The sequence below is a fragment of the Megascapheus bottae genome, chromosome 1 (assembly GCF_031878675.1).
Source record: "Megascapheus bottae isolate mThoBot1 chromosome 1, mThoBot2.hap1, whole genome shotgun sequence".
NCBI lineage: Eukaryota > Metazoa > Chordata > Mammalia > Rodentia > Geomyidae > Megascapheus > Megascapheus bottae.
The window spans coordinates 58015094-58031051 of NC_143509.1; the positions used below are offsets into that span (position 1 = coordinate 58015094).

General features: G+C 38.4%; 1 protein-coding gene across 2 annotated transcripts in view; it reads left to right on the top strand.

Annotated features, from left to right (window-relative positions):
- Nucleotides 1–5023, top strand: part of Ildr1 (immunoglobulin like domain containing receptor 1) — a 38759-nt gene extending 33736 nt beyond the window's left edge. For both annotated transcript variants that reach the window (XM_090345499.1, XM_090345500.1), the window contains exon 8: nt 1959–5023. In XM_090345499.1, the coding sequence (XP_090201625.1) occupies nt 1959–2000 (42 nt within the window). In that variant the 3' untranslated portion in view covers nt 2001–5023. The remainder of the gene's footprint in view (nt 1–1958) is intronic.
- The last annotated feature ends 10935 nt before the right edge of the window (nt 5024–15958 follow it).

Here is a 15958-nt window from a genome sequence, read left to right on the forward strand (position 1 = left end):
GCCAAGGTTGAATACAGCCATGTGACTCTCCTTTGCCTCTTCAGTAATTTGTTGCATTCTTAGAGAAGAGAAAATCATTGAGATCAATATTTTTGTAATGACTTTGTCTTCTTAATTTCCCACATATATCATAACTTTTCATTACCAAGACATATATTACATTAGTTCTACAGGGGAACTAAATGAAGATTTTTGTTCAAGATGACTTTAAAAGTCTCCAGTGTCTGGGGATCAGGAGGCTCTTCACATCTATTTCTTGAGACCGTGGTCCTGGTCAATCTTCCACTGGTGTTCTGACAGTGACCAGAGGCTTAGGACCAACGCTTGGTTTGGCAGGTTGGTTGGTGTAAAGGGCACCAGGATTGTTTTATTTATAACTTGAAAGCTGATTGCTCTGTAGTAGGCCAGAAAACTGCAAGGTCAAAGTCTTGCTCTCCCCTTCCCTTGGTGAGGCCAGAGGCCTTCTTGCTCCACATTAAGTTACCCTTCTAGCCTCAAGGTCATCCACATTTGGCTACAAAATTCAAATGGTATAGATACGGTTTGGCCACTAGATGGCGCTCCTCAATTGGGTAACATCTTGACATTTCTATTCATTCCTTGCTTTAATAACATGGATTGTTAAACCAGGCTTTACCAGTGGCAGCTTGACCTAAACCTTTTACAAAATACTTATTTAAAATTCTCAGAGAAATAAGAACCCAAATGAATATTGTTTTGGTTCATGTGGAAACTTCTCTCTCAAGAGTAATGTTTAACAAACATAAACAAGACCTCCTGGGCACATAATTTCATAGGAATCTAAAATAAGTAAGAATAATTCTCTGCAACGTGCTCAGGAGAAAGTGGAAGTTACACTGAGGAATCCTTCACTCAACTCCAGACTCTAGCTGAGCTCTCTATTCAGCCTTTTCATGCCACCAAAATGATAAGCTCGGAAATTTAAGAAGCAGAAACTTCAAACTTTTAGCTCCAGTGACTAGAGACTGAATAGTCCCTGTATTCAAAGGATTATCTTCAAAGGGATTAGCTTTCTTTTTTATCTTACTCCAACAAAAAGGGTTTCCTAAGACATTTTCTAGCTTGTTCCAAAGTTGGCCCATCCTGGTTCTCCCATAGAACACAACTATGTTTATTTTTCTTCTCGGCTAAGTTCAAGCTTTCTGCAAGTAATCTTAGCTTTTTGTTTTCTTTTTGGCCAGATTTTTTTAATTAGGGTATTTAATTCTTCTAAAATATTTACTCTATGTCGAGGTCTTCATTTATCAGGCTCTGGATTTCTTTTTGTTTCCCCCCCCCCCCCCGCCTTTGTATTGTTTTCTGCCGAGTCAGAAAACATTCATCCTAGAAAATTTTTTTTATCATAAAATGCATTCCTTAATAACTTGGAAAGAGATTTTTATAGCAATCTGGATGTTCATACATTATGGTGATTGTAGAACTGTGTGTTCATAGTTTGACATGCACCTCATCCTAGCTTTACTGGAGGGTGAGATTGGTGGAATGGTGGCTCTGAGCCAGCCTGGGCTAAAACATTCACAAAACCCCATGTTAATGAAATAAATGGATGTTATGACATGCATTTGTTATCCCAGCTACTGCAGGAAACAAAAAAAAGCCAGGAGAATCAAAGTCCAAAATGCATACCTAGGTAGGAAGTGAGTTCTCCTCTCAAAAACAGGCACAATAAAAAAGGCTGGAGATGTGATTCAATGGCAGAGCTACTGCCTACCAAGAACAAAGTATAAGCCCAAAAACTGACTCCCCCCCCCCCCAAAAAAAATTGAGGGAACTTATAGGGAGGGAATGAAGGAGAAAGAGATTCCAACAAGAATTGAGACATACTTCAGAGTTCAGATGTTTTGCTGCTGCAGCTACCACTGAAGTAGCATTTGTACTGTATTGTATGCATAGACAACACATTCTGGCTGACTGGAATTTTTTGCTTTCTTCCTCAGGAGAGAGAGAGCTCCCATAGTGGAAGGAGTGTCGTCATTTAGTCACCAGCCACAGGATGAACCCGCTGTGGTAATTCCTTGATTCCTGTTTGTCTCGGCATCACCCAAACATTCAGCTGACTTGAGAAAGACACTGCAACTGTGTACCTGACGTTTCCGGCTTAGATTCTGAGCATCACAGAGCAGACAAGAGCTTTAGCCTGGATTCATGCTCTTTGCATAGTTATATAGTGTTTGACTTGTAATAGAGCCTAACTGGATAAGTGATTAATCTCTCAGGAACTTGATTGTGATAGAGGTGACAGTACTGAAAACCAGAACCATCCTCACAAAGAGAACTCATGAATGTTTAAGAAGAAATCACTCTTGTTCCAGAAACAGGAAATCTACAGAATATCATAAGCAAATTCACAAATATCTTGAGGAGTGTTCTGTTAGGAGTCTGGCCTGCTTCCTGTTTCAGTCCTGAGCATGTCAGAACTGGCATAGAAATCCCACAGCTATGTATCCTTTCGCCCTGTTTATGCTAAGTATAGAAATGACAGGGTAGCGGTTTTACACTGGCCCCTTCCCATCTCTTGTTTTCTTCTTGCTATTTATATTTTCTTATTTATATGTTCATTAGTATCAGTTGAAATGTTTCTGGAGAGTGACACTATATATATTAGAAAAAGACATGACAGGGTGGGCTAAGGATTTTCTTCCAAATAAATATCTGCTTTTCTACATGGGTGTATTTGATTAATTGAAACCTTCTGTCCTACTAAATAAAGCACAGGGGAGAGCCAGGCAAATGTGAGGAGTCCTGGAACAGCCATTCTCCTGGCACTCGTTGGCCTTTCAGAGCTGAGCTGTCTGATGCAGAAGCATCCTGGCAGATCTTGCTACTTCAAGTACCAAGAGGAAAGCATGGTGCCATGTCACCTCCTATGGACTCAGTGGTGGTTTCATGGATCTAGTTACGCTTGATGTAGACACTAGCTCGTACACATGGAAGCAGATGCCCCAAGCAGAGGTCTGTATGTGCATATCTCAACAGTACACTGATTTGTTTGGCTTTGAGCAAAAAAAACAAAACAATACAAAAAAGGGAGCCTGTAGTTTTGGCACACATCATAATTACAAATGGAAAAAATACATTAAATGCCTTCATTGGACAAAGGTTTCTGTGTGTGTGTGTGTGTGTGTGTGTGTGTGTGTGTGTCTGTCTGTCTGTCTGTCTGTCTGTCTGTCTGTCTGTCTGTATATTGGGGCTTGAACTCAGGGCCTGGGCTTTGTCTCTTAGTTCTTTTGCTCAAGGCTGGTACAGTACCACTTAAGCCACAGTTCTACTTTCTCTTTGCAATTTGTTATCCTTATGTAACTGGGTTGAAATTAGCAAAATGGACGGCAACGATGTTGACAGATAATGTGAAATATAAAATTTATTAAATGAGAAAGTCATGACATGCCTTGCTCTGCCACATCCTGCAAAGAAAAACACTGTCAATGTTTGAAATGACATAGAGACAGCCAGACAAAGAAACTGAACTCTCTGAAAGGTACTAAGAAAGTGATGAGAAAGTAGTTTTGAAAACAGCCCAGAGGCAGAGCAACGTGGATTCCTCTGATTGGTAGAGGGTAGTCCAGTGGTTTGCTGCCAAAAGCCCTGATAAAAGCAGTCAACCAGGACAGCCAATCACCTTCACTCCTGGGTTGAGTTTCCTCTTCCCTAAGATATCCAATAGGAGCCAGCAAGAAAGACCCAGTAAAGCAAGTGGCTTAGTCAGGGAAGCCTCCTGACTTAGCAGGTTCAAGACTTTCATCTCTTGCCTAGACACACAAGGATTGACTAATAGAACTATGGGAAGCCCTGTCAGAGCTCACAGCCCTGGAAGGCATTTAGAAAACCAGGAGTCCCTTCTCCTACCCCATCCCAAAGAAGGAAGGCAACTGAGACTGATGGAAACATTATATGCTTGGATTGTGGAAATGGCTGAACAAGTTTGTAAATTTATTAAAAGTTATTAAAGTTATACACTCATAATGGGTGAATTTTCTCATAAATATATATGTAATAGTTTAATAAAAATTAAAATATAAGTTAGATCAACATCTTTCCCAGTATTCTTTTCCACTGCACATAAAGAATGAAAGCAGTAGAACCATTTTCATATGTATCTATATGAGTGCTAATTTTAGTAAAAACAAAAAGGGAAGTGAAACTGGAGAATTGTCAAATTTTCAATCTTCATTTTAAGAAATTTTCCTTTCTCAAAGGATCATGCTTAGATGGTGAAAAAAAGAAGGAAAATAAAAATTAAGGAAAAAAAGAAAATCGCTGAGCATTGGAGTCACTGTGCTGTAAAACCTCAGGTTTCAAATGGACTTTCTGGTGTAAAAATATGAATGCTAGCCCTTTTATAATTCCACTAATATTCTGGCCCCTTACCTCCCAATTTAGTTTTTTTTTCACCAATTTAATTTTGTTGTTAAACAAAAACCTGAAAGAGGTCATTTTTGTTTAAAGATTATTAAAGGTCATTTTCCACTGTCTTCAGAAAGGAAACTGAAAATGTTGACAGTCATCTAAAAGAAAATCTGGTCACAGATTTCACAACTACACTTGTGAAATGTTATGGAGGACAGAATTCATAGAGTTCATTTTAAGTTTAGATGACCAAGACATGAACTGGCCAAGCTCTGCAACTTCTTTTAATTATCTTATGTTTCACAGATTTTGACAAGCAGAATGGTTTGTATTTAAACAAAACCATAAGGCAGTTTGATGACAGAGAGTATTAAGTTCCTCACCTCTTGACTGGAAGGAAAGTGAGCAGAGAAAAAGTACATAAAGACAGATTATAGTCCAGTTTTGTATTACTAGAAACTGTATCTGTGCCTGAATAACTACAGCTTGCTTTACACAGCCAGGCTATAAAGTATACTGTGCTTCCTAGATCTTATATCTAAAGAGTGATTTACAACAGCATCTGAATTTTAAAAATGTATTTTCCTTATGTCATTTATCTTGTTCAGTTTTTTGTTAAGTTGAAATCTTTCCTTCAGAGAAGGTTAAATGTGGTGTGAAATATATTATTCTCTTAACACATATGAGTGTTGTTTTTTTATCAAAGCTGGTTTCACAGTAATGCAACTTCACCGTTCCTGAGGGTTTTGTACAAAAATGTTTCCCTAGAAACATTTTATCTAGGTTTTATTATCAAGGAGCTCTTTCAAAAATCTTTCATCAAGGCAATGTTCTTTGAGTTTCTGCATGTTTATGAAAATTGCCAATGCTCTTAAAATTTCAGACACATCTTGGTATTGTTTTTTCTGTAGAATATAGTAGCAATTACATGATTACCTTTTTTCTGTTTTTATTTTATTTTATTGTCTGGGTTATAGCTACATTCATCAGATAGTGGGTGCATTACTTCTCACACATTGATACCCCTTCTCATGTTTTGTCCCCATTTCCTTTCCCCCACCCCTCCCAATCAACTTGTTTTCTCCCCTTCCCTTCCCTATTTCAAATAAACAAATAAATGTATATACAATATACCAGGTAACAAAATCAGATACAGTAACCACATGAGATTAACCATAAGGGGGAAAAAGAAAAAAGAAATAACATTAAGAAGTACATTAAGAACAACAATCACAAAGATAAATCTCTTGTTTCCATATCCTAGAGTTCATTTTGTTTAGTCTCATCATATATGACCTTATGTGCATAGCTTTTGAGCTATTGTGATCCTCTGCTAGGAAAGTCCTAGATGTGTACTAATTATTGCAAATAAGGGAAACCATTGAGCCTCTGTTCCTTTGGGTCTGGCTTACTTCACTTACTATGATTTCTTCCAAGTCTTTCTATTTCCTTAGGAATGGGGCAATGTCATTCTTTCTGATGGCAGCATACAATTCCATTGTGTATAAGTATTACATCTTCTTGATCCATTCATCTACTGAGGAGCATCTGGGTTGATTCTATATGTTAGCTATGGTAAATAATGCTGCAATGAACATCGTTGTGCTAGTAAGTTTAGTATGCCCTTGTCTCTGGACGGTTGGGTAAATGTCAAGGAGTGGGATTGCTGGGTCATAGGGGAGCTCTGTGTTTAGTCTTTTGAGGAACCTCCATACTGCTTTCCATAGTGGTTGACCGAGTTTACACTCCCACCAACAGTGTAATAGCAATCCCTCCTGGCCACATCTCCACCAGCATCTGTTGTTATTAGATTGTATTCTTTCAATAAAAGAAACATAATAAACTCAATTTTCTCTCATATTACCTAATTCATGCAAAAAATTCCTATTGCCTCATTAGGAATCCACAGACACAGGTAAATTCCCTTTGGAATAAATAAGGATTTTACCACAGGGAAAAAGCTATATGCACATGTAATTGATACACACTAGTATGATATGCACATAGGCATATATACATACACACACATTAATTGGGAGGAATTACAGACACCATCAGACTAAAGCAATTTAAATAAACAAAAAATTATGAAAAGTGAAGTTGAAGCAGATTACCTTATGTAGTAATGCATAAAGGCAAATGTTATTTATTTTGTGATTATCTTTTTATATTGAATGTGCTACGGGGGAAAAAGCTAGGACAGTGTGTAGAGATTCTTTCCTTCCTTCCTTTCCTTCCTTTTTTCTCTCTTTAATCCCCTTCTTCTTTGTATAGCAATGTTTCTTAAAGTCCGGCCAATATCATCTGGGAACTTATTAAAATGCACTTTCCCAAGCCCTACTTTGTAGTGTTTTTTGTTTTGTTTTTGTTTTGCCAATCCTGGGCTTGAGCTCAGGGTCTGAGCACTGTCCTTGGGCTTTCTCAAGGCCAGAGCTCTACCACTTGAGCCTCAGCACCACTTCCAGCTTTTTTCTATGTATGTGGTGCCAAAGAGTCGAACCTGGGTCTTTGTGCATGCAGGCAAGCATTCTACCAATAGGCCAAACTCCTGGCCCTTACTTTGTAGTTTTTAAACTAGGAATTCTAAATATAGTTCCTAGTAACTTATCATCGCAAACCCATTCAGAAGCTTCCTTAACTTGCTAAAATTTGAAACCTAATCAAATATTTACTTTTTCTACCTGAATGTTTGAAGATGTCTTGAAGTTCAATAATCTAGCTCTGGATAAAATTAAGAGCATTCTGCCAAATTTGTGTGGATTTATTATTTCCAAAGGTACATTTTAGCTAGTCAAAGATGTAGAACAAACACGGAAATCACTTTTGACTTAGGACTGAATTACCCAACTGCTTGTGAGAGTTTGAACTTATTTCCTTCATTCTCAGGAGTTTCCTAGTTTTGGTGATAGATTAGATACTCACACTACTTAAGATGGGAGACCAGTGATTTTCAAAATGTCTGTGGCTTGAGACTGGAGTGTGGTTCCTGATAGAGTGTGCACCTAACATGCAATCAAGCATGCTGCCATTAAACCACATTACTAGCCTTCAGGCAAGAGGCCCTGGATTCCAACCTCCACAGGGCAAAAAACAAAAAACAACAACAACAAAAAACCCCACATCTGTAGCTGATTGTGTTAATCAGCTTTCCTCATTCTCATAGAGCATCTAAGTTAAGTTAAGAGAGGTCCATTTGGGCTCAGTTTTAGTTATCAATCCAAGATGAACAAACTCCATCATTCTGAGTCTGAGGCCAGGCAGAATATCAAAATAATGGGAGAAGATGATAGAGGGGGCTATTTGCCTCATAGGAGCAGAGAGAGAGAGAGAGAGAGAGAGAGAGAGAGAGAGAGAGAGAGAGAGAGAGAGAGAGAGAGAGAGAGAGAGAGAGAGAGAGAGAGAGAGAGAGAGACAGAGACAGAGAGAGACAGAGAGAGAGAGAGACAGAGAGAGAGAGAGACAGAGAGAGAGACAGAGAGAGACAGAGAGAGAGAGACAGAGAGACAGAGAGAGGGAGAGACAGAGAGAGAGAGAGAGAGAGAGAGCGCGCCTGAGGACCAGATACAATCTTCAAAGGCAGGCTTCCCCTAACTAGTCTCTATCTCTTAGCCTATCCATCTGTGAGCTGGGTTAATCCACAGGTGAAGTGAACAACTTCAGGATCAGTAACCAGATGGGGGCCCAGCCTTCCACACACAGCTTTTGGAGACATTTTTAATCTAAGCTATACCACAGATCTAGATGTTATCTGGACTCCCTGGAAGATATGGAGGCTATGGAGAATTAGAATAGAGATGCATAGGGTTTGAGATGTACAGATTTTACTGGTTCTCTTCCTTACCCTTTTCCATACATTTGTCTTCCCATTTATTTTTGTCTCTATGACTTTTTCCTCTCACCTAAGCAATGTGCCCTTATGGGCCAGGTCTCCTTTCTTTATGTATTTGTTCCTCTGCACCCTCTGCTGACTCTCCAATGTTTTCTAATTTCATTACAGGCTTCTAACTTTACAACTATATAATATTTGCTTCTACGAAAGTTTCCATGGTGTAAACAGCCACCCCTGGGCCCACAACAACCATATTGAATGTACTACAGCATCACATTGACTCTGTCACTGCGTCTTAATTCAAAACTACAAAGAGAATCCTATGAAGGAATACTACTTGAAACAATGACAATCAGTGGGTGGACCTCCAAAAACAGCAGTGTCATTTAGAACCTAGAAATTCCCCTAGGCTGTGACCTTCTCTAAGAGAAATGCTTGTGTAGGGAGGACCCTGGGAAGAAGGTAAAAGAAATACAATAAGCATAAAGAAATAACAGATTGGTATTTGCCTTTAGGGAACTTAACACTATGTTTAGAGCCTGCTATGCCTCCTTGGAATTCTGGCTCTGTTTGAGTTTCTCTAATGAAATGTATATAATGGCCTTAGCCCAGAGTAGGCTAACAATGAAGTCCTAACTCACTGAAGAGCTGAACTGTCTTCTGTATCCATTAAACTCAATATAGTAGACTATAAAATTTGTGGGATATCTGCTATGTCTCCAATGTTTAACAAATGCCATTTTATTATCTCAGTAACTCTAATAAGGACGTTATTATCTCCCTTTGAGCCAAGGTTTGGAGAAATTAAGGAAGTTTGATAGGTGAGCCATAGTAGTAGACAGATAGTAAAATAGAGATCCAAGCTGTATTTTACAATCGACAGTCCGTGCTCTCTACTAAAATCACAATACTGCCTTCCTGATCAGAGAAATCAAGAGCTTTCCCTTGTTAAGACTAAATCCACTGCATCTTGAGGGCCAGAAGGCATAAGAGCAAGTCAGAAGTGAGCCATAATACAGGTGGAATGGACTGGCTAGCTTAGTTGGTTATGGCCCAACCTAGCAATCAGGCTAAATGTCATTGAAATACAGTCTAGGTATCATTGGACAGGCTCCATAATTTCTCAGACATGGTAAAAGACCCTATAAAATTTCCCCTGCTGTCATATCAAGTGTTAATCTCCTCCCCCTTTAGGATCTTTTCATTATACTTTGTGGAAATAAAAAAAAATAACTATTTAGGAGGCTGTGATCTGAGGATCATGGTTCATTGCCAGCACGGACACAGAAATTCATGAGACTCTTATCTCCAATTAACCACCAAAAAACTGAAAGTGGCACTGCGGCTCAGATGGTAGAACACTAGCCTTGAGCTGAAGAGCTTAGGGAGGCACCCAGAGTTTAAGCCTCACAACTGACAAATAAGTAAATAAATAAAAATAAATTATCATGATAAAATGAAGGAATAAATACTCTGGAAAACTAGGGTTTTTTTTTTTTCTGTTCTGAGACCATAACATAGAAACATTCTGTTGTCTCAGAATATTACCAGTGTCTCTCCTGTAGCTACCAAGAACTCTGCTGTAGTAGCAGAACCAACTGGATGGTTCCTTCACACAGGAGGAATTCTGTACTTTGGGGTTTTGTGGAAAGTTCATTGCAGATTTCATGCTAATAAACAGTGGAGAAATCTAGCAAGGCTTATCTATTCAGATTCTTCTTCATCTTCTTGGGTAGCATTTCTTTCTCAGAGGTATGGGACAGCACCTCTTCCAAAATGAGATTCTTGCTATCTACAATCAGACAAGGTAGAGTTTCTGTGATAAACTTTTTTTTTGGAGGGAGGAATTCTTGTTTCATAGACCTTACCATATGGGAAGGGAGTTATGATCCAGATATCATGTCAGAACTCAACTCTATATAAATATCAAAGAAATAAATTCCCTTTTTAGATATTAGGGCTTGAACTCCAGGCCTGAATACCAGGCCCTCAGTTTTGTTTTGTTTTGTTTTTCTTCACTCAAGGCTAGTGCTCTACCACTTGAGCTGCAGCTTCACTTCAATCTTTCTGGTAGTGAGAGATTAAAGAGTCATGGACTTTTCTGTCTAGATTGCCTTTAAATCAAATCCTCAGATCTCAGCTTCCTGAGTAGCTAGGATTACAGACATGAGTCACTGGTGCCCAATCAGGAGTAAGTTTTTTTTTTTTAATTTAAAATAATCTATTATACTAAGAGTATGAGCAAGGAAAATGAAGCTTGATGGATTTTATTTTATTTTATATTTATTTATTTTTTTGCCAGTCCTGGGCTTGAGCTCAGGGCCTGAGCACTGTCCTTGGACTTTTCTCAAGGCTAGAGCTCTACCACTTGAGCCTCAGCACCACTTCCGGCTTTTTTCTATGTATGTGGTATCGAGGAATCGAACCCGGTCTTCATGCATGCTAGGCAAGCACTTTAACCACTAGGCCAAACTCCTGGCCCCTGGATTTTATTTTTAATGCCCCTGTTAGAATACCTTAGGAATTTTGGTTCTGACTAAGATGCAGTGTGCCAGGCATTCTTGCCCTCCCTGGAGCTAAAATAAAACCCATGGATAGAATATAACAAATACAGGAAGATCTGAAGATGGAAAAATGAAGGTGGACTTTCTGACAATTTTAAGAACTGAAGGTGGTATGATTGGTGACCTCCAGGTTTTCTTTTTGTCTCCTACACAAGGCGGAAGAAGACTGCAGCAAAAGACCACCAAGAGGTACTGACAAAAATGTCCCCGTTTGCATTCTTAACAACCTTTTTTTTGATTTGTTTTTAGACACAATTAAGTTACTTGAGAAAAAAGAGGTGGATCCTTCCAGATCTTACTTGGTAGATCCAGGGAAATGTTCAGTCTAGGACTCAATAGTCCCTACTACTGAGGTACAAACTTCTTTAGTAATGTACTCTACAATTGCTACATTCCCAATCTAATATGCCTAGATGCATTATTCTTTGTCTTGTATGAATTCTAGGCATGGTTTCCTAGTCTGCTGTCAATAGTTCTTTTCATGGTTTGGATACTTCCCTAGAATTCATGCATCTAGTATTCTTCAAACTATTCAAGGATGATCAGATTTCTTGGATTTTTTTTCCCCAGCAGTTCTCCTCATTTTGGAGAACTCTAGCTGCCTTGGTCTTCCTGAACTCCTTCCCTCGGGAAGCTCATTGGATCCTTGAGTTCTCGCTCCTTCTCTTTCATAAGGTAATAAACACAGGCAGTTGTGTGGCTCATTTCACTTTCTCAGAGATGACTTGATTGTCTAGTATCCAGATCCAGTGTCTTTAAAGTTGGGTTTCATAATTATACCACAATGTACAGTAACAAAAGCATCAATGTACCAGCACTAAGACAGACTTGTAAACCAATGGAATAAAATAGAAAAAAAAATTATCTCACTCAGAATAAAATAAGCTTATAGCATCTGATTTCAACAAGGGCACCACAAACATACAGTGGAGAAAAGGTAGCTTTCTTTCACAATGTTGTTAGAAAACAGTCTCAGAATGACTGAGTTCTCTTAGGTAAAATGGAAGTCAGTGGAATTTAAAAAACAAAAACAACAACAATAAAACCACAGGCTGGGAGTTTGGCCTAGTGGCAGACTGCTTGCCCAGCATGCGTGAAGACCCTGGTTCGATTCCTTGGTACCACATACATAGAAAAGCAGGAAGTGGTGCTTTGGCTCAAGCGGTAGAGTGCTAGCCTTGAGGAAAAAGCCCAAGGACAGTGTTCAGGCCCTGAACACTAGGACTGGCAAAACAAACAAACAAACAAAACACAGGTCAAAGAACTGTGAAGCCTTAATGGGTCCTGGGTTTTGACCATGATTGAGAATTACTCCAAAAGTGATGACAGAAATGATTTTTTTTTTCTTTTGCCAGTCCTGACAGGGCCTGAGCACTGTCCTTGGACTTTCTCAAGGCTAGAGCTCTACCGCTTGAGCCTCAGCACCTTTTCTGGCTTTTTTCTATGTATGCGGTACGGAGGAATTGAACCCGGGTCTTTGTGCATGCTAGGCAAGCACTTTAACCACTAGGCCAAACTCCCGACCTGTGTGGAGAGCCAACACAATTTCTTAAGTGGTAGGAAAATTTATTAGGAAAGGAAAACCATTCCAATAATGAGAACACACATTTTGCTGTTTTATTTTGCTTTGGGGCCCTCCCTCTTTCTTCTCCCTCCCTCCCTTCATGCCTCCCTTCCTCTTTTCCTCCCTCCCACCCTTCCTTTCTTCCTTTCTTCCTTCCCTCCTTTTCTTTTCTTCTTTCTTTTCTTTTTAGACAAGCTGATCCTCCTCCCTCCTCCCACCTCCCTCTGTCACAAATGCTCATTTTTCATACATGTCACCACACTGGGCTGGACTACATAATCCATTAAATAAAAATGTGAATATTGAAAAGTTTTAAACTCATTCATAGCAAGAACTCTTTCGTTCAACTTTGTTAGAGCCCATTTGGAACACAGTATTTAGGAAATATTTGTTGACTGAATTGACCCCATTGACCTTCTTTCTTCAGAAATTCATATTCATATTCATTTGCAGGCTATGTTAGACATCATTTCAAATTGAGAGTAGGGAGTGAAAAACTGACCTAAGAACTAGAGACTTGAACAGCCAATTAAAAAGATCAAGATAAAGAACATTCAGGTAGTTAAAGACCCTATTCATGAATAAACATGGTACATCTGAGAAGCAAAGACAGTTAGGACAGATGCTTAATGGGAAAGGAAACAAAGAATGGTGAAAATGAAGTTTGTCAAAAGCCAGACCATTCAAGACCTTAGAGATCAGGTTAAATACCTTAGATTTTGATTGGGATGGGAAATTTTTGTTTGTTTGTCTTGTCAGTCATGGGGCTTGAACTCAGGGTCTGGGCACTGTCCCTGAGCCTTTGTTCAAGGGTAGCACTGTACCACTGTGAAGTCCCAGCACCACTTCCTGGGATGAGAAGTTATAAAAAGTAGAATTTAAGTGATAAGTCAAAATCATGCCTATTTACTTGGATCTGTTATCATATTAATTATCATATTATTAATTACCATGTTTTTAATCTTAACCCTCTCTAGACATCTCCCATTATTACTCTGGACACAAATTAGATTATTTACCACTTCCCAAATTACACACATGGTTTCCTTTCTGTCTCTTAATCTTTGTTTGTGAAATCATTCCAAAGAAGTGATATTTTTTTTGTCTCTTACTTCATGGTCAAATTCTAGTTAACATGAAAATAAAGTCCAATATGCTATCTACTCCATAAATTTTTCCCTAGTTCCAAATGGCCAGTCTCTTCTGTTTGTGAACTTCTACAACATTTAGCACATTGATAGCTCACATTCTATCTTCATTAAGCGGAATTGAAGTTATGCTTGTGAAAAGCAAGCAGCTAACAAATCAAAACTATTCAATTGCTTTTACTTAGGTGGTATTTCAAATTCATATTTTACTTCCTGAAGCCTCTTTATCCCACAATTAGAAAGGTGGAGGAGGAGACGTAGAGGGAGGGAGAGAAAAAGAGAGAGACACTAAAGAGAAGGAGGATGGTTGAGAAAGAAGCACAGAGAGTGGATGAAACAGTTACATTGTAGAGAAAACATGAAATAGGTAAAAACTTGCACAGATAGTAATAAAATCCAGGAACAGTGCTTCTTCCTTGGGGAAGATTATTCTTTCCTATTTGTTTCATCATATTAAAATTAAGAAAGTGTCATTTATATTCAGTCTCATTCAACCTGAGTCACCTGTCTCACTGTCTTTGTTTTGTTCTCCTCTTTCCCTAGAGCTCTAATGTTGAAGGACTTCAGGAGTTTATTCTTTAGCCTAGGAAACCTTATCCAATTTCACAGCTTTAAATGTCATATATATGCAAATCAATCTCAGTGTTATTTTTCTAGCTCTAAACACTAACTTGGAACTTCAGACCCATGTATGAACCTTCCAGCTTATTGTTTCTAGTTGAATACCATTGGCAACTGAAATTCACCCTGCCCAAAATAAAAATGTTAGTTCCTTCACACCCCCAAACCTATTCTTACTCCAGCTTTTCTACTCCCATAAAATTATACTGTGAATCATCCTCATTATTTAAGCAAAAATCTAATAGCATTGAAATCCTTACTTCAAACTTTCTAACCAAATCATATTCAAATAACGTCCTTTCCACCTTAAAGTTTAAAATTTAGCTTAGTTCCAAGTCAAATCATCTCTCCCCAACTCCAATCCTACTCTCTTGGTCATTCTCAGGATCACCTTTTGCGTAGACTGTTGCAAAAATCTCCTAACTATACTTCTTTTCTTCCTACCTGTAGACAGTTCTCCACTCAGCAGCCAGATTGGTCTCAGAGAACCATATTATCTTACACCCATCTTCTAAACCTGCAAGAATGTTGTATCTCCCTTAGAGTAACTTCCAAATATTCTAACATGGTCATAAATCTCCATGTGATCCAATCCCTAGCTTCCTCTAACTGAATCTTCTATCTCTTTGCACCTTACTCTTGTCCTACTGTCATTGCTCTTTGTTACATTCTTACTTCCTCTAGGCTGGTCAACTCCCCAGGGTCTCCAGATAATCAAGATTAGCAAAGCCACCCTGAGGATAGATATGGTAGATTATCTACCTTTTGTTTTGCAACAGCTAACTCAATGGATGACATTTAGTAGAAACCCAAGAGATACTAGGAAGCAAGACTACACTGTGATGCATTTTCTGAAACATCTAATGCCACTTTACCTAATTTAATAGAAGTGCTTTGTTTAGGTGTTAGCTCTTCCAGTCAGACAACTTCTGTCTGGCTCCAAGTATCACTTAGATATATAAGATATAATCTCAATTGCTATACTTCAGCCAAAGGATATATTTTGGAAGAAACAAAGAGCAGAATTTGTGAGGAACTATTATAGGAATTGAGACTCTTTCATTTAATGAATACCAGAAGAATTCATAATACAGAAACACTCTCTCTGAATAGTTAAAATTCTGACACCTGAAAGGGACTCAAGCTCTTTCTACAGAAGAAAGAACTAACAGTAGGAAGTTTCAGAGAGGAAACTTGTAGTACATGTAAGGAAATATTGCCCAATAGTTCTTCGGAAATCTTGTGTTGGGCAAAATATTCCAAGTTCCTTGTGACTTACTATACTCAGTCTTTAATATGCAAATATGATGAAAAGCAGAGAAAGCCTCATTCCCCACACTTACTTGTCCATAGGTACTTTTATTCGTGAACAGTATTAACATCTCTTGAAACAAACTTCATAAAATAGTTTGGGTTAAAAATGAACAGATCATATTTTAAAGGAGTAAGGCCAGGTGAAAACAATGTATCCACAGAAACTCTGTAGTGTTACTACTGCTTGTACACTTTTTGGTCTTTAAACCTTCATCATTAAAAATAAAATATATGAAGCTTAGGGGATGGGAGGGAAGCCAATTCTGTTACCTTTACATTATTAGCAATGTGAGATTTAACAACACTGTCCTAGATTAACAAAGTACAACAAATGGAAATAAGGCTTAACAGTATAGGAAATCTGGGTATTTTTTTTCCCTTAGCAACACACTGCACAATTGTACACAGTTCTGTCCTAATTCCCTCATTACATGCCAAGTACCATCTCCTAACCTTTTTCATTCACACATACAGATATCCCTTAGGCTGTACACATATTTTAATAGGGTCCTAACACAGGATCATGCCACTTTATTGAAAACTACCATTT